The sequence below is a fragment of the Eriocheir sinensis genome, chromosome 36, assembly GCF_024679095.1.
Source record: "Eriocheir sinensis breed Jianghai 21 chromosome 36, ASM2467909v1, whole genome shotgun sequence".
Classification (NCBI taxonomy): Eukaryota; Metazoa; Arthropoda; class Malacostraca; order Decapoda; family Varunidae; genus Eriocheir; species Eriocheir sinensis.
This window is the reverse complement of record NC_066544.1, coordinates 5,340,024-5,366,713: the sequence shown is the minus strand read 5'-3', so window position 1 is coordinate 5,366,713 and position 26,690 is coordinate 5,340,024. Positions and strand designations below refer to the sequence as shown.

General features: G+C 43.3%; 1 protein-coding gene across 1 annotated transcript in view; it reads left to right on the top strand.

Annotated features, from left to right (window-relative positions):
• The first annotated feature begins 7,659 nt into the window (after positions 1-7,659).
• LOC127007641 (unconventional myosin ID-like) overlaps positions 7,660-26,690 on the top strand; it is a 79,241-nt gene continuing 60,210 nt past the window's right edge. The window contains exon 1 of the mRNA XM_050878826.1: positions 7,660-7,807. Coding sequence (XP_050734783.1) covers positions 7,719-7,807 — 89 coding nt within the window. The 5' untranslated portion in view covers positions 7,660-7,718. The remainder of the gene's footprint in view (positions 7,808-26,690) is intronic.

Here is a 26,690-nt window from a genome sequence, read left to right as displayed (position 1 = left end):
CTTCCCTCCCTCTCCTCTTGCAACAATAAACTATCAATCAATCAATCATTTGCCATTTTCTACCACCATTGTGTTTTGCATTTTCCCTGATTTCCCGCTCTCATTTTAGTTTGGCCACTTGTGATCTTTGTGATGGTTGATATTGCCTGCAAGAGAACAGCACACCAGACCAACAGACCAAACAAGGAAGATCAGAGTGAACATAATCAACGTGGGGTAATTCTTTATAAAATCTGCCATGTTCGTTTGATATAAAGCCTTCTCTTGATTAAAAGTGTTCCTCTGATGCTTGTGCCATGTATTAGAGCCGAACCAGGACAAGTAAAAGATAGCGGTGAGTGAAATATATGAACAGAAAGCAAGCTGAACCTCTCTCTGCGAGCTATTTTGCGACCGCGAGCTTATTCCTAGGTGCCAAGTCTTCTTAATAAATATTTTTTATCATGTATTGCAACTCTTTCTGCGGTGTCAAGATTGGGTGATGATGAAAAGATGGATATTCTGATTTACCATGATTATACTTATCAATGCAAGGCCTGTGTTTGTGCTACTCCAACGGCGATCATTAGTTTCAAAAAGTTAAACCCTGCCGCGGCCCCTTCCCCGCCCCCCTCACGGTGACTCACCCTTTCGCTCACACCCTTTTAACGGATACGTAAAGCCATCTTGCATCTGGCGATATCATCTCATACCTTTATGCACACAAGGCACATAAATGAATGATGCTCAGACAGCCATATCGTTTATTATATTTTAACTTCATCTCTACCCTGTTTACACTATTTCTCCTCTGCATTTCAATTTCTCCTTTTGACAGATTTCATACAATAGTTATTCTTTATTACGCAGCTCTGTAATGTTCATCCTATTAAAAAAAATGACTCGTTATGTCCGGAAGATGATTCACTATACATTAAGCACTTGTATTCAAAAGGTCTTCCACACCGCAAAGTCTTCCATACAAAATTTGAACTTGGTTACATGAAACAATCTGAAACCCAATTTTAGTGATAGCACTTAATTCTTATTTTCCGTAATTATAGCACCCCCCAATATATCTTGACTCCTCTGTTAAGCCATTAAATCTAATGTAAATATTTATGGTTGCAAAAGATAAAGTTTATTGAGTGGTGGGAAAATAACGCGGGTTCAGAAAGGCAAATGAACGAATACTTATCAGATACTATCGCTCGCTCGTCGTCGGTCGCCGGCCTGTATTACCAGATTGTCGTACTTGACATTTCATTTAGCGGTTCCGGACTCAAAACTGTTACACCCACACAAGTAACGATATTCCATTAAAGTCATTGTTAAAACTCTTATTTAATAATGTTCTTTTTGCAAAAATTATGGGTTAGAAGCCGGCAAAAACAATGTGTTTAGTACGATAACCTGGGTACCTGTCCCCCGCCCGTCAGTATTACCAAACTAGCGCGCAATGCGCTAGTTCTAGCGCAGTGCCCAGGAGCTCGTTCTTGAGTCACTTGGACGGTTTCCTCAAGTCAGGATTGATGGGTGGTCTTCAGGACAGCATGTTGGTCTTAAGCCACTCGGTGGTGACTGATAAAAACCAGGTAGTAGCAACGGATTCGAACCCGCGCCGTCCATCATGCGGTGAATGCGGGGCCTGCACGCTAACCACTCAGCCACCGCCTACCCATGATGATTTATACAGAGGTGGGCAAGTGCGGTACTTAGTGCGGTAGTGCGGTAGTACTGCATCACAAAAAAAAATACCGCGCTACCGCAAAATTTCTTAAAATATCGCTCTACCGCGGACCGCACTAAGAAAATAAAGTAACACAGCCCGAGGAGCAAGGGACGATGTTTCGTCAGTGTTCCCAGATAACTTAGCTCGTCACAGTTATCACTTATGTGTTCCAGCTCTGTGTTATAATGTGTCATACATCAATAACATCAGTATAAACATCTCAATTGTTGAAAATAAAGTAACACAGCCCGAGGAGCAAGGGACGATCCGTTTCGTCAGCGTTCCCAGATAACTTAGCTCGTCATAGTGATCATTTATGTGTTCCAGTTCTCTGTTATAATGTGTCAGACATCAATAACATCAGTATAAACATCTCAACTGTTGAAAGTATGTGTGTTATCACGAAATAATTAACATGTGTTTGATACAGTGGTGTAAATATAGGTTAAGTTATGACGTCACGAGCTGGCAATACGTGGCCTGGCTGAGCGGGCGCTGTGATTGGTCCTAATTTCCCGTGGAGGACGAGGTGTTCCAGACTTGGGGAATATGCGTACCGGAGAGCGACGTCCAATCAGTATGAGGGAGAATAAAGTCTCCTAACATGATTGAGTCGCTGTTTAGTGTATGACTGTTACAAAATGCTAGCCTATACATTCCAACATAATCGAGTGATTGACCCGGAGGCCTGTAGGTGACGGATGTGTTTGGTTTAGTTTTACAGGGTATTTACTTGCACGCACAAATGTTCAAATTTAATGTCTCTTGGTGTAATATCTTTGGGCTGCAAATGGCTTTTGGCATAAAGGGCAACACCACCACCTCTACGGTTGATGCGATCTTTGTTAAATAAACTGTAGCCATTTATATTGTATTCTAATACTAAATCAGTATTTGAGGTACTAATAAATGTTTCCGTTATAGTGATTACGTCGAAATTTTCTGTTGAAACAAGACATCTCTACGTATTCTTTGACCTTGTTTCTTAGTCCACGAGCATTGAAACTAAGGACTTTTAGATGATCTTTAAGTCAGTCATGTTTAGTTACGCCCATGTGTGTGTGTTTGTGTGTGTGTGTGTGTGCGCGCGTGTGTGTGTGTGTGTGTGTGTGTGTGTGTGTGTGTGTGTGTGTGTGTTTATATATATATATATATATATATATATATATATATATATATATATATATATATATATATATATATATATATATATATATATATATATATATATATATATATATATATATATATATATATATATATATATATATATATAAGTGCAAAATCCACAAAAAAATGAGCAGAATATGAATAATCAGTAATCGTGAAAGAAACAGCCAGAAAACAATAACCATTCAACGTACCATAGGCATAGACATAGGAATAAGTGGGCAAGAACGAATCGTGGAGGTGGAAAGCACAGCTAAGGGAAAAAGAAATGCAGGGTTCGCGGCGATAAATGACAAGTGTGTGTGTGTGTGTAGGTGGGTGGGTATCAGGACGTGGCACTGAGATCATCAGGGCCTCACCCAGTGCCCAGTGCCCAAGGGTTATAACGAGTGATGGAAATTCATCAAGCCCCCGAGAAGAGGATAAGGGGGTAAGAATAAGAACATAAGAACATAAGAACATAGGGAGACTGCAAGAGGCCGAATGGCCTACACACGGCAGCTCCAGATCCCCCCCCCCCCCCCCACTACCACCTGTAATCCTCGTCCAGTCTACTCTTAAAACAAGCTACCGTCCCTGCATTCACTATGTGATTGCTGAGTCTATTCCATTCCCCCACCACCCTATTACTAAACCAATGCCTGCCTATTTCCCTCCTAAATCTATACTTTTCTAATTTAAATACAATACTGTGTATTCTATCCTGCTGGCTAATCCTCAATACTTTACTTATATCACCTCTGTTGAAGCCCTTGACCCATCTGAATACTTCTATTAGATCTCCCGCACTCTTCGTCTTTCTAGAGAATGTAAGTTGAGATGTTTCAGCCTATCTTGATATGGGAGGTTCCTCAGCCCCTGAATCATCTTGGTCATCCTCCTCTGAACTGATTCTAGCAAGTTGATGTCCATTCTGTAGTGTGGGCACCAAAACTGGACAGCATAATCTAAGTGTGGCCTAACTAACGCTAAATAGAGTCTGAGGATGACCTCTGCACTTTTGTTGGTTACTGTCCGTAATACCCTGTTAACCCTATTCCTCGCACTAATACATTGCTTCCTTATACTTTTAGGTCAGAGTTCACTAACACTCCCAAATCCCTTCTACACTTTGCTCTGCCTATCGCTGTGGAGTCTAAACTATGCCCGTGTAATGGGTTGCGTGTTCCTATGATATATACACTTAGTACGCTACACTTGGTGATGTTAAAATTCATCTGCCATTTCTCTGACCAAGCTGACAGTTTGTTGAGATCCTCCTGCAGTGCTCTAGCATCCTCCCTTGTCATAATAGTGCGTCCTATTTTGGTGTCATCCGCAAATTTACCTATGTCACTAGTTATCCCATTGTCTATGTCATCGATGTAGATAATAAATAAAAGCGGGCCTAAAATTGAACCTTGAGGAACCCCACTAGTAACATTACCCCATTCGGATTTTTTTTAACGTTAATGGTAACTCTGTTTCCTGTCGTTGATCCACGCCTTAGTCCAATCATAAACCTTCCCTCCTATTCCATGAGCCCTGACCTTATTTAACAGTCTCTGGTGAGGTACCTTGTCGAAGGCCTTACTAAAATCAAGATAAACTACATCGCAACTCTCATCATTGTCAGCTGTCTCGTATACTCTATTGTAAAATAATAGAGGCATGGGCCAGAAATTAGGATTTAAAAATCATTGAGAGGTAGAGAATGGCATCCACCCTAGGTAGTTAGTACAGGGGGTGGGGCACCTGGCTAGCTTGGGTGCCATCAAAATATTTTTCCAAATAAGGCCCTTTTTATCCCTTTTTTCTGCTGAATTGCAATTTTTCCAAAATCAATAATTTTAGACATAACGCAAAGGAAAATGCTCAGTTTTTATGAAGGTTTATTCAACACTCAAAATAAAGCTCTTGATCTGCTTTACATGACAGAATATTGAAAAATTGCAAAAAGTTAACTTAAAGGGGTAAAAAAGGGTCCAAGATTGAGTATTACCCTTTTACCCCCGGGATCAGACTCTTGTACCAGATTGCCCCCCTAAGGGGTCATCTGGTAAAGTAATATGTAAATACTACAATTCACAGGCTTAAAGACATATTGAGGAAGTTTTTTGGAGGGAGGGGGCAATCTGGTTTTGGTTCTACTGCCTTCTTCCAGATGAAAGCCTGGTAATTTGCACGATCAAGGTGCAAATGGAGTGCATCCTGGGAAGGTGGCAAGGACTCGACTGAACTATTCACCTTGCTGAACATCTTCAATCCAACATCATTTATAGAGGAGGTGCTCCCATATCCATAAATGCCACAAACAAACTGTTCTGCAGACGCCCTAGCTTCTTCTGACAGCCCAGGGAATCCCCCAAGGTGTGCCAATAAGGCTGGGTCTTTCACATAGACTTTCCAAGTACTTCGCTTGGCTTTCTCTGAAAACTGACTTGTTGTGTCATAGCCTGTTACCGAATGGTATATATGCAATAACATTGTCCATAACCAACAGCTGAAATCTGGCCACGAAGAGGCAGATAATCGGCTCATACTACATGCGAAGGAGGCCAAGGAAGTTGTGGCTACAACCATGTGGTTATCCAATGTCGTGACACAGATATCCTTGTTCTTGCTGTGGGTCGTCGTAAACACCTACCATCTCAAATATGGATGTGTTGTGGAACTTCAAAGAAGCCAAGGTACATTCCTGTTCATGCAATTAACTACCCACCTTTGGTTATGGACAATGTTATTGCATATATACCATTCGGTAACAGGCTGTGACACAACAAGTCAATTTTCAGAGAAAGCCAAGCGAAGTACTTGGAAAGTCTATGTGAAAGACCCAGCCTTATTGGCACACCTTGGAGAATCCCCTGGGCTGTCAGAAGAAGCTAGGGCGTCTGCAGAACAGTTTGTTTGTGGCATTTATGGATATGGGAGCACCTCCTCTATAAATGATGTTAGATTGAAGATGTTCAGCAAGGTGAATAGTTCAGTCGAGTCGAGTCCTTGCCACCTTCCCAGGATGCACTCCATTTGCACCTTGATCGTGCAAATTACCAGGCTTTTATCTGGAAGAAGGCAGTAGAACCAAAACCAGATTGCCCCCTCCCTACTGATCACGGCTGGGTGATGGAAGGTGGAAAGTTGAAGCCGAAACTGATGAGGTTGTATCCGTTTCCAAAGAAATGTGCCGAACTAGTCACGCGCTCTTGTAAAGTTGAGTGCAGCCCGACAAGATGTAGCTGCCTTAAAACAATAGGGTCTTGCCCCAGTGCTTGTCTTCGTGGGGAAGTTTGTCAAAATTAGCCTCAGTAAATGAGAGTGAAGTCTTACCGATTTGGGTTGAGGGAATGCCATTAATTCTTATAATTCATCATTTCAGGAATTAGTTGAACTTTGTCTATGCATTTTGACAAAGGTTTCTGAAAACGGTGGTACAAAAGGGTTAAAATGTTCCAAAACGCTGTTCATGTCATCTGAACATTTGAAAAAGGCTGATTTATCAATATCTAGACTTTGTACATTGCCACAAAGCTATTCATGAGTATTATATTTTGCTGTTGATGTGCAGTATAGCCTATTCTGCAGACATCTGTTTGAGTGAAAAAAGGGTCCAAGTTTGGACTCCCAGTCAATCATTCTCAAAACTTCCAAAAACTTCCTCAATATTAAGCCTGGTGAATTGTAGTATTTACATATTACTTTACCAGATGACCCTTTAGGGGGGCAATCTGGAAAAAGGGTCTGATCCCGGGGGTAAAAGGGTAATACTCAATCTTGGACCCTTTTTTACCCCTTTAAGTTAACTTTTTGCAATTTTTCAATATTCTGTCATGTAAAGCAGATCAAGAGTTTTTTTTTGAGTGTTGAATAAACCTTCATAAAAACTGAGCATTTTATGAGCATTTTCCTTTGCGTTATGTCTAAAATTATTGATTTTGGAAAAATTGCGATTCAGCAGAAAAAAGGTTAAAAAGGGCCTTATTTGGAAAAAAAACTTTGATGGCATCCTCCCTAGCCAGATGCCCCACCCCCTGTACTAACTACTTAAGGTGGATGCCATTCTCTACCTCTGAATGATTTTTAAATCCTTATCCAGGCCACTTTTTCATTTGCGCCTCTCTGCTAAAAGGATAAGAGATGAGTAAGGCACGACTGTGTGTGTGTGTGTGTGTGTGAGAGAGAGAGAGAGAGAGAGAGAGAGAGAGAGAGAGAGAGAGAGAGAGAGAGAGAGAGAGAGAGAGAGAGAGCTGGGTCCTTGAATGACTGATTATTATTATTATTATTATTATTATTATTATTATTATTATTATTATTATTATTATTATTATTATTATTATTATTATTATTATTATTATTATTATTATTATTATTATTATTATTATTAATGTTATTATCATTTATTATTATTAATGTTATTATTATTTCTTCTTCTTCTTTTTCTTTTTCATCTTCTTCTTCTTCTTCTTTTTCTTTTTCATCTTCTTCTTCTTCTTCCTCTTATTCTTATTCTTATTCTTATTCCTATTCTTATTATTATTACTATCATTATTATTATTATTATTATTATTATTATTATTATTATTATTATTATTATTATTATTATTATTATAACAGTGGCATAATCAATGTGATGTAAAAGCAATAAAGCGTAACACTATTATAATAACCATCATCTAGCCACTATTACTATAATCCAAAGAGTGGAGGAGATGAAAACTTTCCTGGTGCACTTCTAGCGGGCTTCACAGTTCAATGTAGCGCTTTTACGTCTGACACATTTGGCAACACTGCGCCCGTCGCTCGCCGCCAGTTGAGTGTTGGCAGCCGGTGAAGGTGTGTGTGTGGAGGTGCCGCGGCGATGGCGTCCTACGAAGAGGTTGGGATTGGGGACGCTGTGCTCCTCGATGAGATATCCGTGCAGGCGTTTGTGAACAATTTACAAGTCAGGTAAGAGAGCCCACTGCCAACCCTGCCTTTACCTTTACTCGAGAATGCACGAGCGAGTTGTGTTTTGAAGTATTTGAAGTTTGGCGGCTGAGGTGTGAAGCGAAGGTGGTTGATTGCTCTAACAGGTGACCAGGCAGGTGTAAAAAAAAAAAAAGCTGTGGTGACGGTAAAGATCGCCACTACCAACCCTATGTCTCGTTATAATCAAAGAAGGAACAGGGTATTACTATTTTGAAGTTTCCAAATTGATGTTTAAGAAGCAAATGTGGTTGATTGTTTTAACAGGTCATATGGCAGGTGAGAAATTAAAACAGGTCATATGGCAGGTGAGAAAATAGATACGGGGATGGTGCAGAGGGCCGCTGTTTATCCTTTATTTCGTTTTGATCAAGAGTGAACAAGTGAACGGTATTTTGAAGTGTTCGAAATTTAGCGGCTGTGAGGTGTGAAGCGAAGGTGGTTGATTGCTTTTAACAGGTGATTAGGCAGGTAAAAAAACAACTCAGGTATGGTATTGGTGAGATGTGAGGGTGATATAAGGAGTGGTGGAGGGATGGATGGTGATGAGATGATGTGGAAGAAATAGTGAGGTTAAGATCATACTGAAATGTGGAAGGAAAGATATAGTTTGAAGGTGTATTGGAGGTAACGTGTGGTAAAGAACGTGTGATATGGACGTGATGGAGGAGTCAAGGAATGGGAGGGGAGGGGTGGTGAAGGGCAGGGTATGGTTGTGAAATGTACTGGAAGAGAGGAGTGGCGGGTATATACGTTGGTTGAGCGGTAAGGGGGAATGGGGGATTGTGCACAGGTGTGGTTGGGGGGCGAGACAAGGTTGTGAGGGATTAAGGAATGGTGAAGGCGAGGGATTAGGGAATGGTGGAGGTGAAGGAAAGGAAGGTGTAGTGGGCAGGTGTGGAGGAAGCAAAAGCAGGTTGATCGCGTGCCGTTAACAGAGGGAGAGGAGGTAGGGAGGGTAGGAAGGAAGGAGGAAGAGAGAATGGCAGGTGAGAAGCGTAGGAGGAAAGGTGGAGGAGGCGGAAGGAAGAAGAAAGGAGGAAAGGACACGTGGGAAATGTATACAGGAGATGAGGAAGGAGGGAGGTAAATTTGGATGAAGGAAGAGAGGAAGGAAGGCATGGAAGAGGAGGGAAAAGGGACCTGCGGAAAGCGTATTAAGAAGAAAAGGTAACTGAATAAAGGAAGGGCTAGACGGAACGGAAGGAGGTTTATAATGTAATCTCGCTAAAGCATTTCTGATCAGCGAAGGTTTCAGTAACATTAATATCCAGAATAGCGAACCTTTTACTCCCTACCCTCCCCCTCTTCCTGCACCACTCCAATCCATTACCACCACCATCATCATCATTTGAGTCACCGGCCAGAAGTGAGTGAGGAAACGGTTGGAAATTGACAGGAAACCCAAGGAGTGGTGGTGGTGTAGGGGCGGGGCTCGCCGACCACTCCCGCGCGATCCTTCAGTGAAAGTGACCAGGTCTCCTTCCGCAGCCTCCTCCTCCCGCCGCTACCGTCTGAGAGAGAGAGAGAGAGAGAGAGAGAGAGAGAGAGAGAGAGAGAGAGGTCTATAGTATATCGTTACGTGAATTGCAATATATATATTCCTTCCCTGCCCACCACTGTTGTTGAGATTCATGTAATTGATATTTTCATGTGTAATATATAATTAATGTTTGTTCACTTTCATTTTGCGTGGTTAGAGATGGATTTTATATGAATTTCGAAGCTTTTCATAGGTAACGTTTCTTGTGGTTCGAGTTTTGTGAATATCATCTACCAAATAACCAACCAAATATTTTAACAGCACACACACAGAGAGAGAGAGAGAGAGAGAGAGAGAGAGAGAGAGAGAGAGAGAGAGAGAGAGAGAGAATTCCCGTCCAAACCGTGCCGCTTCGTCTAATAAGTGAACCTTGAGCTCGATGCTTCACAATGCCGTATTGTCTGTGTCGTGATGGTGGGCCTCCGCCTCGGTTGTTGCCGGTGGGGCTGAGGCGCTGCAAGGGACGAGGAAAAAACAAGCAAAATAAAGTTGTTCATTAATTCAAAATAAACACCAAAAGTCGTGGTTCGTGGTTGGTTAGCTTGTTGAAATGGCAAAACGTGGTCACCAAAAATACCATCCCTGCAACAACAACAATAACCACAAATACCACCAAGAGAGGCTCAAACCACAAATATACTACCATCACCACCAACAACAACCACTAAGATCCATAACAACACACCTCAAAGTCGTCCCTTAGAGTCAACCGGTGTATATATGACTTTCTCCCCCCTTAAGAAAAATAACTATCGGTCTCAACTCGCAAGGTAACACATTACCATTCACCTCCCTTCCCCATCCCACTAACCCAAATGACCCTCACCTACTGATGCTGTCCCTGGTGGGCGTCTTGGTTACGTGGGTTTATTTTGGCCTTAGAAGACGCTATGTTATACTCATCCCCTTCCCCCACAGGCATCCTCGACCCCCTTCCTTCTTGTGGTCCCTTGTGGCCTTGCTTGTATATACACCGTGGCCTTATTACTGTGTGTGTGTGTGTGTGTCCTCACATGCCATGCTATTTCCTTCCTCCTATTTTTCTCGTCTTCCTCCACAAATTCCTACTGATAATGTTGTGCTTTGTGTGTGTGTGTGTGTGTGTGTGTGTCCCCTCACGTAGTATACCATGCCCTCTCTGCCTGTTCTCTCCTTTTTTGTTTTTTTCGTTCTCCACAAATATCTGATAGTGCTATGTTTTGTGTGTGTGTGTGTGTGTGTGTGTGTGTGTGTGTGTGTGTGTGTGTGTGTGTGTGACCAATACATGTTGCTAGCCTCTCTGACTCACCGGATCATGGCTAAGAGGATGTGGACATGTGGATGGGTGTGGAGGGAGCGCAAGACGAGAGCAGTGGAAGTGGAGCTTAGATAAGAGAGAGAGAGAGAGAGAGAGAGAGAGAGAGAGAGAGAGAGAGAAGTGGAGGAGGTGAATAGAGTGGTTCAAGTGGATGTGAAGGGAGGGAGAGATGAGAGAGGTAAGAGACAGGTGGACTAAGGATAAAGAGAGAAAAAAAGATGGGCAGAAGAAGTGGAGAGAAAAGATAGTCGTGAAATAAGAGACACCGGAAAAAAAGTGGAAGAAAAAGATGGAGATGTGGAGGAAGAAGTAATATGAGTAGTGAGGCAAGATGAGAGCAGGGAGAGTAAGTTTGCAGATGGAGGGAGGGAGGGGTGGAAGGAGAGAGAGAGAGAGAGAGAGAGAGAGAGAGAGAGAGAGAGAGTGGTGATGAGGGGGTGGAGGAGGGAAGGGCGAGCGCTGGGTCTCTGCTCTGGCAAGAAAATAACAATTATCCTCATGCGTCGGGGAATTGCCTTCTATTAGTCAAGACTCGTCTGGGCGCCTTCTTGCCCCGAATCTTGCTTCAGGGATTTTTACTTTTATGGTTACGTTGCTATATTATTTAACTCGCACAAAAGGGGAAAGTGTTTATGCATTTCTTAATAGTATAATCCTCCTCATTTAGGTGGTGTGGGTTTGTAACTCATTTGATATTTTTAAAAGGTCCACATTCTCACATTTCGGGATTTACACACCCACTTTGATAAGGCTTTAGCAGAGGTTGTGGGTATTTCCTTGGGTAGTTTTATGAACCTAGTGATAGTTTGGCAAGGCTTCTACACCGCAAATGTGAAAAAAAACATGAAAACCCGACCCATCTTTGTTGTGGATTTTGAAAATATTTGTTTTGAGATCCGAAAGCGTCTGGGAATACGAGTTCATCTCCATCAAATATTCCTGTGACAAAATAAGCATATTCGTAATTAATTATCACTCTGCATTACACCTGCTTACTCACCTTGCATCATCCATCCTCCTCTTTTTTTATTTTACTTATATATAGATTTCATAATATTGGTCCATTTATTCACTGTACCGTTACGCTGTTTACCTCAACAACACGTTCTTCACCCCCTCCACATTATTATCACAGTATTACCAACGCCGTCCTGGTCATCACACTCTGAAATCACATCTTATCATCATTCTGTAGTGCCTTATATAATGTTTTCATGGCTAATGATATGGAAAGGAAGCTACCGAATGTTGAAATGTTAGGTTAGTTACGATTAAATTAGAATAAGGTTGAATTAGATTATACTCCAAGGGTTGTTAGTTTTTTTTTTTACAGTAAAGGAAGCAGTACAAGGGCAAAAACAAATGAGGAAAGGCTGCTAAAAAAAGTTAGGCCTACCTACTAAAAAAGCTCACTAAGTAAATAAGCCCACTAAGAAAAAAAAAGCACTCTAAATGTTAAATAGATTACCTCGATTGATTAAATGCCTCAACACAAAGACCACCCTGACCAAGACCCAGGCCTATTCACCTTATCTCCCCCCTTACCTCCCTCACCTCCCTCTCCCCCCTTGTGCCACTTTCTCAGGCGCCCCATAGATCCGTTAGTCAGCCTCATAAACATGGTAAAAGAGATTAATATCGTCTCTGAAAGTCATCGGAACTGTTTTTTGTATATTCCCATCAGAGAGAGAGAGAGAGAGAGAGAGAGAGAGAGAGAGAATTACTGGTTGCAAGTTAGGTATTTAAAAGGAAAGAAAGACGAGAGAGAGAGAGAGAGAGAGAGAGAGAGAGAGAGAGAGAGAGAGAGAGAGAGAGAGAGAGAGAGAGAATTACGGGTTGCAGGATATATAAAAAGGAAAGACAGAGAAAGAGGGGGAGGGAAAATGTCACAGGATAATTAAAAAAGAAAATTAACACAATCATTATAGTCTGCAGAAGGACGCGAGACGACAGCTTCCCTCTTCTCTCTCTCTCTCTCTCTCTCTCTCTCTCTCTCTCTCTCTCATTTTTCTATATCTACCAACATTTTCTCGTCTCTATCTTTCCTTTTCAATACCAAACTTGCACCCCATAATTCTCTCTCTCTCTCTCTCTCCAGGTGACTCAACACACGGTCCCTCGTTAATTAACCTTTTTATTCATCGGCTGGAGTCTCGTCGCGGCGTTCCCACGTTTAGCGGTTTCGTGATTCGCGGGTCGTCAGGTGCGTCACGGCTCCCACGGTCCTCTTCTTCGGTATACATTCTCGCGGTGGTTTTAGTGTTCGTCTTTTTTTGTTATTTGTGGCGTTTGTAGAGATGGCTGGCTGTCCTGTGTTGTTATCCTTTTTCTGTCTTGTGATCAGGTTAATTGTGGAAGTAGGCTGTTTTTAGTGTTTTAGTGTTCGTCTTTTTTGTTATGTATGGCGTTTGTAGAGATGTCTGGCTGTCCTGTACTGTTATCCTTTTTCTGTCTTGTGTTCAGGTTAATTGTGGAAGTAGGTTGTTTTTTCTTGTTGTGGTGGACAGGTGGTGGCATTTTCAGAGAAGGTTGGCGGTCATAAATATGTTGTTATCCTTTTCCATGCTCAGGGTTATGGCATCAGTTGGCTGCCTTTTTTTTTATTTTATTTTTTATTTATTTTTTTTTTTTGTGATGTGGACAAGTGGACAACACAGGAGGATTTTTCACAGCCTTTTTTTTTAGTGTTTTATTAGTGTTCGTCTTTTTTTTTTGTTATTTATGGCGTTTGTAGAGATGGCTGGCTGTCCCATGTTGTTATCCTTATTCTGTCTTGTGATCAGGTTAATTTTTTTTTTATCTTCGTTTATCTGCTTGTCTTCTGCTGCCCCCTGATGTTCCTCTTGACATAAGTTGTTTTAGTTGTAATTTAGGCTGTTGGTAGTGTTCTTAGTGTGTAGGATTCATATGTGTTATTTTGCATTTTATTTTGTTTCACTTAGTTTAATCGATTCCTTTAGGTTGTTATTTAGTCCTTTTTCTGATTTCTTTTGTTTAATTCTCTAGATATTATTTTTGGTTCTGAAGAATTAGTTATGGTTGTTTTGATTTTGCAAGGTTCAGCTGTTGGGTGTTGTGTTTTTGTCAGTTTCCTGTTATCCGTAATAATTGTGTTCGCTTCACTCTTGAGAAATCACCTGTATTTATTTTCTTCAGCCCGTTGTCCTTTACCAACATCTTTTTGCCCTCTCCCGCCCTTTACTCTTCCTCCAGTCCTTATTTTCTCTCACCCTCACCCTTTCTCTTAACCTTATCTCACCAGACTCGCAAACACTGCATACCGTTGTTCGCTTTCATCATCACCAACACCAACAGCCATCATCATCAACTATCATCATCATCATCACTTGTATTCCTTCTGTGGACATGTTTTTCAGTGGTTGTCTTCCACCATAATTGACAGGGCGTGACTTGTGGATAACCCGTCCCCTCTTCTCCTTTCTCCCTTACTACCCCTTCCTCCCTTTGTCTCTGTTCCTGTTCCTTCCTTTCATTCCTTCCCTGCCTGCCTTGTCGCCCTCTCTCCCACTCAATGACTCCCTCCCTTCTTTCTCCTTTCCTCCCTTACTGCCCCTTCCTCTCGTCACCCCTGCCTTTCTGTTATTTTTCCTCCCTTTCCTTACGTATGGATACCCTGCCTCTCCTTCCTTCCTTGCTTCCATCCTTCCTTCCCCCTATCTATGACTCGTCCCCTCCCCCTTTCTTTTCTCCCTTGCTGACCCTTCCTTTTGCTATCCCTGCCCTTTTGCACTTGTTCCTTCCTTTCTTTACCTATACATACCCTGCCTCTTCTTCCTTCATTCCCTGCCCTCCCTTCTCCCCCCTATCTCTCTCTCTGTCTGTCTCACTGAAGCTGGGCAAGTTAAGTTCAGCAGCGCCAAGAAAATCCAGAAACCTGAACTGCTCCGGGACAAATCTCCACATAAGCTCATAATTGCGTAAATGGATGTCGCGAATAGATTAGAAAGTAAACTGAAGGGGAGGAGGACAAGAAGTACGTTTGTTGTGTTGTGTTGCAGAGGCTAGAGCTCCTCTTATACATGTGAAAATATAAAAGGAAGAAGAAGAAGAAAATCGTTTTGTTCATTTATAATTTTATGCGAATCACTTGTGACGTTGAATATGTTTTGAAAATATATCTCGACGAGGACGTAGGGTAATTAAAAGTACCGTATATTTACTTCTGTGTATGAAAAAAATAGTTGAATACTGTGGGTTTTAAGTTTAGTATCGAAGAACATGAAAATAAAGAAGGAACTGATTGGCCATTGTCGAGACTAATCTTTTCATTAAACCTAATATTGCGTGAATAACTGCCCAGGAAAAAAAAAACGAGGAGGAAAAGAATTAAAAGAAGAATAGATAGAAGGAAAACATTTCACATGCGAGATAATACTTAATGAGGAAAAAAAAAACAAGAGCACCCAGTAAATCATCGTTAAAGTGACGTTCCTAAGAGTCTTTTGAAGTGTTAAGTATGATGAACTGTGTGAAGAATTTTTCGTTAGTGTTTATTTTTCACACGGGAACACCATGAATCACGTCCGTAAGAGAGAGAGAGAGAGAGAGAGAGAGAGAGAGAGAGAGAGAGAGAGAGAGAGAGAGAGAGAGAGAGAGAGAGAGAGAGAGAGAGGTAGTTTCTCAAAGTTCCTCGTAGTGTTAGTCACCACTCACCACCATGATATTACTACGCAATGCTAGGAGGCAGGCATGCGGGAAAGGATGAAAGGGAGGGCGGAAGGGACGCATAAAGCAACTCTGAGAACGCCGTGGATTGAAGCGAGGAAAGGACACATAAAGAATAAGAAAGAGATGAATACAAGTTGACGAACGCAGGGAGGGAGGAAATAGAGGGAAGAAGGGGTGGGTAGGAGAGAAGGCAGACAGGGAATGAAGATAAAAGGGATAGGTGGAGAAAAAGACACAAAGAATAGTGAAGAGATGAATACAAGTTGACGAATGCAGGGAGGGAGGAAATAGAGGGAAGAGGGGGTGGGTAGGAGAGAAGGCAGACAGGGAACGAAGATAAATATGGTAGGTGGAGGAAAGGACATGAATAATAAAGTTGAAGAGATAAATACAAGCTGACAGACGCAGGCGGGAAGGGAAGAGGAGGGGAGGTAGGGAAGCCAAAAGAGACAGGCAGGTAGGGAATGAAGGGAAGTGAAGGAGGTTGGTAAAAGACAGACAGGCAGTAAGGAAGTGGAGGGAAGAGGGGGGAGGTAGGAAGGAGAGAAGACAGACAGGGAGGGAATGAAGGGAAAGGGGGGCGAGGTAGGTTAGGGAGAAGGCAAGCAGGGTATGAAGGAAAGAGGGGGGCAGGTAGGGGGGAGAGAAAAAAAACAAGGAAGAAATGAGGGAAAGACGGGGTAGGTAGGTAGAAGCGAAGACAGGCAAGGAAGGAGGGGGAGAAGAGGGGACAGCCAAGCCTACTCCTCTTAAAATTCAAGGCTCGGACGAGAATACTTTCGTCTCCCCCCTGGCCAGTTCTTCACCTTTACCTCGCCTGCACTCCCTCACCGCGCCACCTGAGCGGACTCCGAGGGCGCGGGAAGGGGAAGACAGCAGGGGAGGAGAGTTTGGGTATTTTGGGGAGAAGGAGGGAAACGGGGAGCCGCGGGAGGGGAAGGGGACCATAAATAAACTTACCTAAACAGAGAGAGAGAGAGAGAGAGAGAAAATGCATGTGCAAATGGGAGAAGCAGAAAGACAAAATATAACGTAATTAGTTGAACACCCTTCCTTTTTTCGAGAGAGAGAGAGAGAGAGAGAGAGAGAGAGAGAGAGAGAGAGAGAGAGAGCGCACCATGAGACATTTACAATATTTACACAAACACACACGCCCATGCAGGCATTTCCTTGTGACACATATGGGTACGCAGAATGAGAAAGGTGCAGGACATGAGGGTAGGGTAAGGGAAGGGTAAAGAGTGGAAGGTTGAAAGGCAAAGAACTGGACCCTCAAAAAAACCAAAAAAACTCCTCTATATATTTTTAGTTTCATTTTCTGTTCTGTTAGAGATGGAGAAAGGGAGAATGATTTTACTCTCCACCGTAAGATTTGTTCCGCTCGTCACATATTGTTGCGTGAAGGCACTTGTTCCTTTCTTATGTTCCTTCTTTTATCTTCCCTTCTCCGGCCGTCGGTGAGGCGCGGCGGGCAATTAGTGTGCAGGTGCAGGCACGCGAGTGGAGCCTTAGGTGCGTCACGCCGGCGGACGGGGCCTCGGATGCATTGTGAAGAGACTATTCTATCCGTGAATGGCTTTATTGTGCGGGCTGCTCAGAATTCATCGTGGTTTGGCTTTGCGTGTGTCTGGAATGTTGATGGGATGAATGTTCTGTAAGATCGTGGTTTTGAATAGTGAATCAATAACGGGTTTTTTTGTGTTTGAATGGAAAGTATTAGTAGTTAAGAGAAAATTATTGGGTATACATTAATTACCTATATTATCGATCATTGTTGTTACATATCTCTGAGCGTAAGTAATTTAATTTTCTTCACATCAAGAAAATACATATAAACAAGAACCGGGAAGAAGCAGCGTTGCCAAGTTATCGTACTCAGCGCATTGCATTTTTGTAGTTTCTGACCGATAACTATAGTAAAACAGAACGAAACCATCAATATTTAACAGTTTTAACGCTAACTTTAATTTCCTATCGTTATTTGTGTGGTTACGACAGTCTTGGAGCCTAAAAATGATAAATGCAATGTTCAGTGTACGACAATTTGGCAACGTTGGGAGGAAGTGTCAGACCCTTGGAAAATAAGGTGAAAGCAGATCAGACTGAAGAAATTAAAGAGGAAGCATTGGAACATCACGTCCTGCCATAACTAAGCCGCAAAAAGTCAAATTTAGGGATGAGTCAATTCATACAATCAGCTAGACACGACAGATAAGAAGATGTGGCTCTTGATGTGATAAGACAGTGTTAGAACAGCAATGTTTTGTGTCTGAATCTGACTGATCTTCAACTTAATCCTGGTAATGTCCGTGAAATGAATGTTGAAATTATGATGCATTTCTGTAGTGTTGAGGATTTAAGGGCAAGATTCTCAGAACATGTTTAAATAATGAAACGCCGTGTATTGATAAGGATTGTGAATGAGCTGAGGTCAAGATTTGCTGGACATAGGCTTGTGGGAGCTGTAGGCTGAGAGTGAAGCACTAGGCGGTTGGCGAGGCTTGGCGCGGGCGAAGCAGAGCCAGTGAACTTCAACCCGAGGTCTTGCGCCGCTAACGAGATTACTTCGCGACGCTACGCAAGATTTCGTAAATTGAGCGGCCAGCGGGAAAACGACTCCTTCCTCTTCCTTTTCCTCTTCCTCTCCTTTCCCTCACTTCCCTCCCCTTCTTTTTCTCCCCTCACATCCGTTTCATCTCACTTCACACTTTCCCTTCCTTCTTAACCTCGCTCTCCCTTCCCCACACCTTTTTTCACTGTATTTTACCTTCTTTCCTTAACATAATATTCTCTCTCTCTCTCTCTCTCTCTCTCTCTCTCTCTCTCTCTCTCTCTCTCTCCCCTTTCCTGTTTACCTTCCTTTCGCACACACTTTTTTTTCTTTCCCTCGTGTACTTTTCTTACCCTCCCTTCCGCTTCCTCTTGCCCTTCCTTCCTCCTTATCAACCCCGTCCACCCTCTACCCCCTCCACCCATTCCTAGTCCCTTCTTTACGTCCCGTCCACCACCCCTTCCTTTGCCTATCCCCCGCAGGCTTCCCATAACCGGCTTAGGGAGTGACACCCCCGTAAATAGAAGCACAAAACGCTAATTGGATGTGCGTGGTTTTACACCTTGAGGCACTGGTCTGGACTCCGCTATCTCCTTCCCAGCCGCGTCAAGAATGGAGTTGGGTATACAGACATGCGTTGGCGTAGGGATAGAGGGAGGGAGGAAGGGGATGAGGGTGGTTAGGGTGGTGGTGTGGTGATGGGGATAGTGGTGATTAAAAGTAAGATACATGTTAAAGAAAAGAAAAAGGTTAGAAATAAGTTGTATATGGTTAGAATGAAAGTATTTAATATCTTCACTCTTTTATCCTTTTGATTTTTTTATAACTTTGGAACAATTCTTCTCCTGCTGTATTTTCTCCTTTCCTACGACTTAAGCTCTTTCATTAATAAGGTGTGTGTGTGTGTGTGTGTGTGTGTGTGTGTGTGTGTGTGTGTGTGTGTGTGTGTGGAAATAAATTTAGCCATTGTTATCTGGCGTGTATATTTATTTTTATTTTTATTATAGAGTAACGAGTTTCAGGCTTCTTTTGTCCGAGTCTTGTCTCTTCGTAAATAGAATAGTTGTGTGTGTGTGTGTGTGTGTGTGTGTGTGTGTGTGTGTGTGTGTGTGTGTGTTGTGTTTTGCCCTGAGTACTGTTGCTCCATCAATGATAAAACAATATTGATAAGTTATCGGCGCACTGAACAGTTTTTCTGGAAGTGTTTTTTTATATATTCTTTTCGTCCCAGATAACAGCAGATACCGCTGAGGACTCGCTGACATGGTGATAATGAGTGCTGCGACACGGGGGGGATGTCAGGAGGGGGGAGGTATAAGGGTGATAAGAGGGGGGAGGGGGGATCGTCAGGTATAGGGATGTGATGGAAAGTAAGGGCTGGTGATATAGCTATTGATACACACACACACACACACACACACACACACACACACACACACACACACATAAAAAAAGATGTTAAGATACGTAATGGTTCTTGTCGAAGGACGTATCAGTGTTGGCAACAAACTCCTTGATATTCGTTTGTTTATATTGACACAAGTATAGGCAATTGAAGAAAATGAAGTGCAAATTACCCTCTTCCTTCTTAGCTAACATGCAGGCTGTCGTTTTTATTGAATCCATTCGTCTATTGAACGTTATTAAGATGTACGAGTTTTCTTTAAAGTTATGAATAAGTAAAATAGCGTCACTAAAATGGATGAATGACTCGAAGTTGCGTTATCGTTATCCATTCGTCTATTGAAACTTATTTTTCTTTTTAAAATATGTATAAGTAAAAAAAATAAGGTCACTAAATTGGATGAATTACACGTTTGAGGTTGCGTTATCCATATTGTAATCGACACGGTTTTGTTTTTCTGCACTTTTCCCTCCCCTGAGTGTGGGAATCTTAGGTTGCCGCGCCATTTATGAAGTGTTATGTGGCCGCGTGTGGTTGTGCTTGTATCGCCGCCATTTGTCTGTCTGTCAGTCGGTCTGTTTTGTTTTACCAGGTGGAGGGAATTGCGTTGTTTTCCTGTTAGTGGTGTTTGCTCTAGATTGCTTTATTTACTTTAGTTGTGGTGTGTGTGTGTGTGTGTGTGTGTGTGTGTGTGTGTGTGTGTTAGTCTGCCTTCCTGTCTATCTGTCTCTATAGGTACACACATTCGTTCATTCTGTCAACATTTCCCCCTTACTTCAACACTAATCTTCCGTTCTACACACACTCACACACACACACACATGACAGCTCCACGTGACCACACAAGCCTCGGTGTCACGTATGTAAGAGAAAGAAGTCATGGAACCATCAGTCTTATCATTCCTTAACTAATCTTTCTCAAGTCTCTCCCTTCTGATAGCCAGCCTTCGGACACTTGTCACCCCCCCAATCCCCTCATCTCTCTCTCTCTCTCTCTCTCTCTCTCTCAAGGTCGTTCACTCTTGCCTAAAAAAAACTGGAACTGGTCTGTCTTACTCTAATCTTAGTGAAAATATAAAGTTAGCACCTGAGAGAGAGAGAGAGAGAGAGAGAGAGAGAGAGAGAGAGAGAGAGAGAGAGAGAGTCATTGTATCTTAAATAGCAGTAGTAGTAGTCATAGTGGTGATGGTGGCTTAGTAGTAGTAGTAGTAGCAAGTCATCCGGTACCACTGTGGGCTAGTCTCGTGTGGGTCCAGTACGTGAGAAAGGGAAGGGAAGGAGAGCAATGGAGGATGAAGCAGAAGTACAAGACTGTACAAGACCAGCACCAGCAGCAGTAGCCTCCACTTTTTGCTGCTACTTCTCCACCGCCTCCTCCTCCTCCTCCCTCCGGTCTCAAGGATTGGCTGCTGGCTGGTTCTCACATGGCAAGGTTTACTTACATACAACTCAATGGCCATATGCTAATCCAGATGGCTTGCTTGCTTGCTTGCACTGATATAGCTACTTCAAGTTTATTCACTATGTCAATGTGTATAAATCTGTTTCGTTCTGGCCGTTGCGTTGGCAATACAAAGTTGCTCAAGTGTTTCTCCATCCATTTTTTTTAAAGGAACCCGTGAATGTGCGTGAGGTGGGGTACAAGTAGAACAAAGAATAAGGTCACACAAACTCCACGGAAAAAAAGAAAAGAAAAAAAACTGTGTCCATGCGGTGATATTTGTAGTTTTGAATGTGACTTATCTACCCCCGTTCCTCCCGGGATCCCGTCTGTCTGTCTGTCTGCCTGCCTATCAGTCCTCCACTCTGCCTCCTTTGGTCTGTCAGACCCAACAACGAGCTGGCAGCCTTGGCATTTCTGGGTTGCATTTGCTGTGTGTGTGTGTGTGTGTGTGTGTGTGAGATACTTTTTCCTCTCTCTCTCTCTCTCTCTCTCTCTCTCTCTCTCTCTCTCTCTCTCTCTCAGCGCCATCTGCGGGTGCTAGGGACAGATGGTAATTAGGTAGTTATGGTTATCATGGAAGAGTAGCTGCGGCGAGGGCGGCTGTGAGAGCTGGCGGCGGCGGCGTTAGCAGTGGTGGGCCAAGAGGAGGTACGCGGTGGAAAGCTGCTGGCAAGACCCTCCTTCCCGCCCTACTTCTCTCCCTTACGCCTCCTTCCTTCCTTCTTCCCGCCTTCCCTGTCCTTTTCTACATCTTTTCTTCTACTCGTTTGCTTTCTTCCCTCGTCCCCCTCCTCCCATTTATCCTTCATTTGCGTTTCCTCTTGATTTTCTAACGCTATTTTTTTTCTTGCACTTTCTTTTCCTTCTTTTCTTTGCCATCTGTACCCTCGTCTTTCGTCCTCCTCCTACTCCTCTTTTACTTTCTCAACCTTCTCCCTTCCATCCTTCATCTTCGCCTCTTCTCTATTATTTTACGTGACGTTATGCATTGCCAGCTTCTCTCACTTTGCCATTTCTTCTTTTCTTTGCCATCCGCACCCTCCTTCTCCTCCTCCCAACATTCCTCGGATCTTCCCGCCAAGACGCCTAACACAGTCATCTTCCCCGTGGACGTTGCTTTCCACCCTCCCAGCTCTCCCACTCCTTCCCCTCTCTCCTCTCCCTCACTTGCTCAAGCTGTTACTCTAATCTGTACGAGTGTGTGGGCATAGGAGGGAGAGGATAAGGGTATAGGTAGAGGGGAGGAAGAAGGGGTGGGGGATGGGCTCGATTGGGAGGTAATGGGAAGGGAAAGGGGAGCAAAGGGAGGCTAATCTTGAAATGGGTGTCTTAAGAGTAGAGTAAGAGCGTCTTTGATAACAGGGACAGTCTTATTACTTGTTGGCAGCGGGCGAAAGACACATTGAGAAGGAGCCTTTTGTAAACTATCCTACATTTTTCTCGAAGGCTGGCTGTCTGGATGTATATAGCTTGTGTATAAAGAGGTTGTTGTGCCGTGTGTGTGTGTGTGTGTGTGTGTGTGTGTGTGTGTGTTGGGATGAGTACTCGAGTTTCGTCTTTCAAGTGGTGGTAATGGAGTAATTGCTAGTGTTATATTGTTGCTATTCATTCGTGTTTTTGTTGCTCATCTTTAAAACCCATACCCGTAAATTCTCTTTAATTAATCAAATGGTTGTTTAATTTATTGTACCCTATTTCCAAAGTGTCTCGCGCCTCGTAAACTCGATGACATTTGTTGGGTATTTACGACGCCTGCGGTAATTTTTATTACTTTTGTTTGCTCTCTCTCGTCTGAGTCACAGATTCCTCGCGTGGGCTTATCTCATCGTTATCAGCCGTAGATACCGGGGCGAGGCTAGGCTGCTTATTTGTGTTGTGGGGCTGATGCCGAGATAATTTTCACAGATTTATTACTTTGATTCATTTATTTTTTGGGGTATGTGGAATTGCATCTGATCGTGCATAATAGTGCGTGATCTTAAAGGTAGCTATCAATACTGTGTGTAAAAATTGAAGTAGCATTAATAAATATGATAGAAAGTTTATAACATGACAGGCAGTGTATGTGTGTAATGATGATAATAATGATAATATAATGAATTGTTAATGTAGTCTTAGCATCCGTTATGTAGAAAATTTACAAATTATTGGAGGGTGGAGGCTGGTGGGTGTGACTGGGTGGAGGGTGGGGTTTTTGGGGAGTGCAGAGTGCGGGTAGGTGTGACAGTACGGTTTGTGGTTGGGGAGGCGCGAATCCACAGGTGATAGTCCGTGGGTCATGTGGCATCGGATAACAGTTAAACGATGCTGCCTTTCCCTAACCTCACAAACATACTGGGCACACTCTCGGCTATATTATCACTACATTGCACGGGTACGATTCTTTCAAGCTATGGAAGATGAGAATTGGGGTAGGGCAAGAACATGACCTTTGCAGCGCTAGGAATCACGTCTTCGCCCGGCAAGGTCAAGATTGTGTGTGTGTGTGTGTGTGTGTGTGTCATAAGGAGGAAGGATGAGGGGTGATGGAGATCGTGAGGGGGATAGGATGGAGGAGGGGCGGAGGTGACCAAAAGGTGGGGATGGGGAAGGAGTCGCGCTAATGTGTGTGGAGGAGGGTGAGGAGGGGGCGGGAGTGGGTGTGGAGGTGTTATGTGAGTCGGAAGTGACTCGACAAGTTTACTATTATATGTTAAGAAGGCCGTGGTGATGGGGAAGGGAGATGAGGGTGGTGGACTGTGTGTGTGTGTGTGTCCTGATGTATACAAACGTTATCTGTCCTTTTTCTGAATGCAATATTTTTTACTCTACCTTATCTACACAAAATTATCTTTATTTTTCTCTTTCTATCCTTACATGGTGAAACTGCGGGTGTGGGTGTCAGAAATACAAATGTTATATACTTGTTCTACTTCTGATGAAACTTTCTCTGTCCTTTTCCTGGTTGTGCTAATTTAAAGGGTTATAACTTTCCTACTTGTATATATAAAAACTATCGTCATGTGTCCTTTTTACCCTTGATAATGGAGGAGCCCTTTGTGCGTCCTTCCCCTTGGTGTGGAAATGAACACCTTTGAGGTAATGAGTTTCCTTTCATGGATGCTTCGTTGGTGAAATGCTATTGTTTTGTTGGTTCCGAAGATAATGACAGAAAAACAGACTAACTGTGGCGTCATGAGACATTGTAATAACTTTTTTTGCGCTGTTTAGGAGACCGAATAGTTAAAAAGTCCACTTCTGCGCCATCATTGTCATGCGGGTGTGTTAAGAACCCAGCCCCACAACACTCCACTCTGCATTATTACTCCAATCTGTTCCAATCTAACTAATGCAGAATATAAGCATCTCAATCCGCATCGCTATTCCATCACATCAAAACTTCTTTCCCACTCCAAAACTACTTTGCTCAACCCCCTCCAGCGAAGCCCCTCCCAGACCCCACTCAAGAGAATCTTACCCCACATTAGCGCACGATCCTTCTCAAATCCCACTCCACCAGTCCCTCTCAGACCCCACTTTACTGATTCCACTCATTTCACTCCATTCCATCAGACCTTCAGACCTTTCTTCCTCCACTAAACTCTACCAATACATTGTCCACTCAAGCCCTCTCACTCCACTAGATCCACTACTTACGGAACCTTTTTCTTAACCCCCTTCATCAAACCCATTACCCACTCAACCCCGCTCAAGACACCACCAAACCCACTACCCTCTTTCACAGGTGGTCCGTGGGTCGTGACATCGGATAACAGTTGACTGATGCTGCCTTTCCTTTTTCCCTCTCCAATACCTCTCAACCCAACCCCTTTCGAACTTCCTCCCCACACACTTCAAAACTAACTACGTACCCACTCAACCCCTCTCAAAACCCCCATCACCAAAGCCCACAACCCACTCAACCCTTCATCAAACCCCACCCATTCCCCCCTTCAGACCCACTACCCACCCAACCCCTCTCATACCCTCCTCTACCCATTCCCCCTTGAGACAGACTCACGAATAAGCAAACCCTGCCCCTGCCCCACTTAACATACACATGACTGGTGACGGGTGAGGGTCGGCTGTCTCCTGAGGGCCCGCCGCCAGCCAGTCTAACGAAGGGCTTATTATGGATGTTCCCGCCTCCTACTTGCCTTCTCCTCCTCCTCCTCCTTCTTCTCCTTCTTCCTTTTGCGTCTCCTCTTTTGCGGTTCTTTTTTTTCTTTTTGCGCCTCCTCCTTCCTGTTGTTGTGCTTCTCTTCCTTACCCGCCTCCTCCTCTCCTTCCTCTTGCACCGCCTCCTCCTCCTCTTCCTTTCTTTTGCGCCTCCTCCTTCTCATCTGTGGTATTTGTTGTTGTTGTTGTTGTTGTCCTAATTGTTTGTGGATTTCCTGTTTCCCGGGGCGTATTGTATTGATGTTTCTTCTTTGTCCTCTTTCTTCTTCATCTTTGTATTTTTTTCCTTGTCTGTTTTTATGTGCATGTCCTTCTTTGTCTATTGTTTTCTTCCCAATTCCTTATTATTGTTCCTCTTTCTTGTGGTCACACCGTCGTTGTTGCTATTGTTGGTGCAGTTCCTTCCTATCACCACTCCCTTGGTAGGTGAGGTCTAGTTCCTTTTTTTGTTGCATTTCTTTACATCTTGTCCTCCAACCGCCGCCACCAGTCCACAGCCTTGACCCGCCGATGACGCAGCTGTCTGTGTTGAAGGGGAAACGTATGGAGGGCGGAGGAAATGGGGAGGGAGGAAGGGAGAGGAACAACAGTGAAAGTCGGTACCGTACGTGTGTATGTGTGTGTGTGTGTGTGTGTGTTGTAAGAGCATAGAACACACACACACACACACACACACACACACACACACACACACACGTTTCGTTAGTTAGCACTGCAAATAAGCTCGAAGGTTCCACTCCGTCGCACGAACCTCAGACACGAGTATAGCCAGACAGACGGGCCTTCCTCTTCCTCCTCCTCCTCCTCCTCTTCTTCCTCCACCACCTGCCTCATTACCTCTTCCTCCTTTCCACCCGGCCTTCCTTTCTCTCTCACCAGTCTACCTTCAAGGCTTATTTCCCTTCCCTTTCCCTCCTCCTTCCCTATTTTACCCATTTCTTCCCGTGATTTCTCTTAGTCCTTCCCTGCTACCTTCACCTTTGCACATTTCACCTGTCGTAACCTAACTTTCCCTTTCCTAGTCATGTTTTCCCTCCCTTCTCAAGCTCCAGCATCCATTTCTTGTTCCTTACCACCTCTCCCTTTCTCTCCTTTCCCATTTCGATTCTTCTTTCTCTTCAATACTCTCTTGTTCCTCTTCCTTCTCAACCTCTGATCCTCCTCCTCTCCCCTTGTCATTTGCCTCACCATCCCCCTCCCCCACCCTCACCAATACCGTCATCGCCACATTTTCCCAAAGCTTTGAAATATATACGTGAGGGCTGACCCAGGCTTAACATTAACCCGCATTCCTCAAGTGTATAAGATGAGAGCATATCCACACTTAGCTGAGGATTTGTACCGATGCGTCAGCGAGTGGGCGACAGGAAGATATCAATTCGTAAGTTCGGTATTAGTGAAAATATTCGCAGTCATGTGTGTGTGTGTGTGTGTGTGTGTGTGTGTGTGTGTGTGTTTAATCGTGAGTTGCTTCATTTGCTATACCGTTGTGTGTGTGTGTGTGTGTGTGTGTGTGTGTGTGTGTGTGTGTGTTATGCTCTTCGTAACAGCTTAATCATGCATATCAAACGTAAACAACACCGTAATAGATACGTTTTAACACTTATAGAGACGTTATACCTTTCATTAGTCCCACTTTGTATTTGTTAACTTCAAACCTTATCATTACGTACTTGTTGTTGTTGTTGTTTACCTGTGGATGCCCTCAGGTAATAGACAAGGCATGATGTATCGACAAGGTTTGACTTACCAGCATGTTTTCTCCCTCATATGTCTCC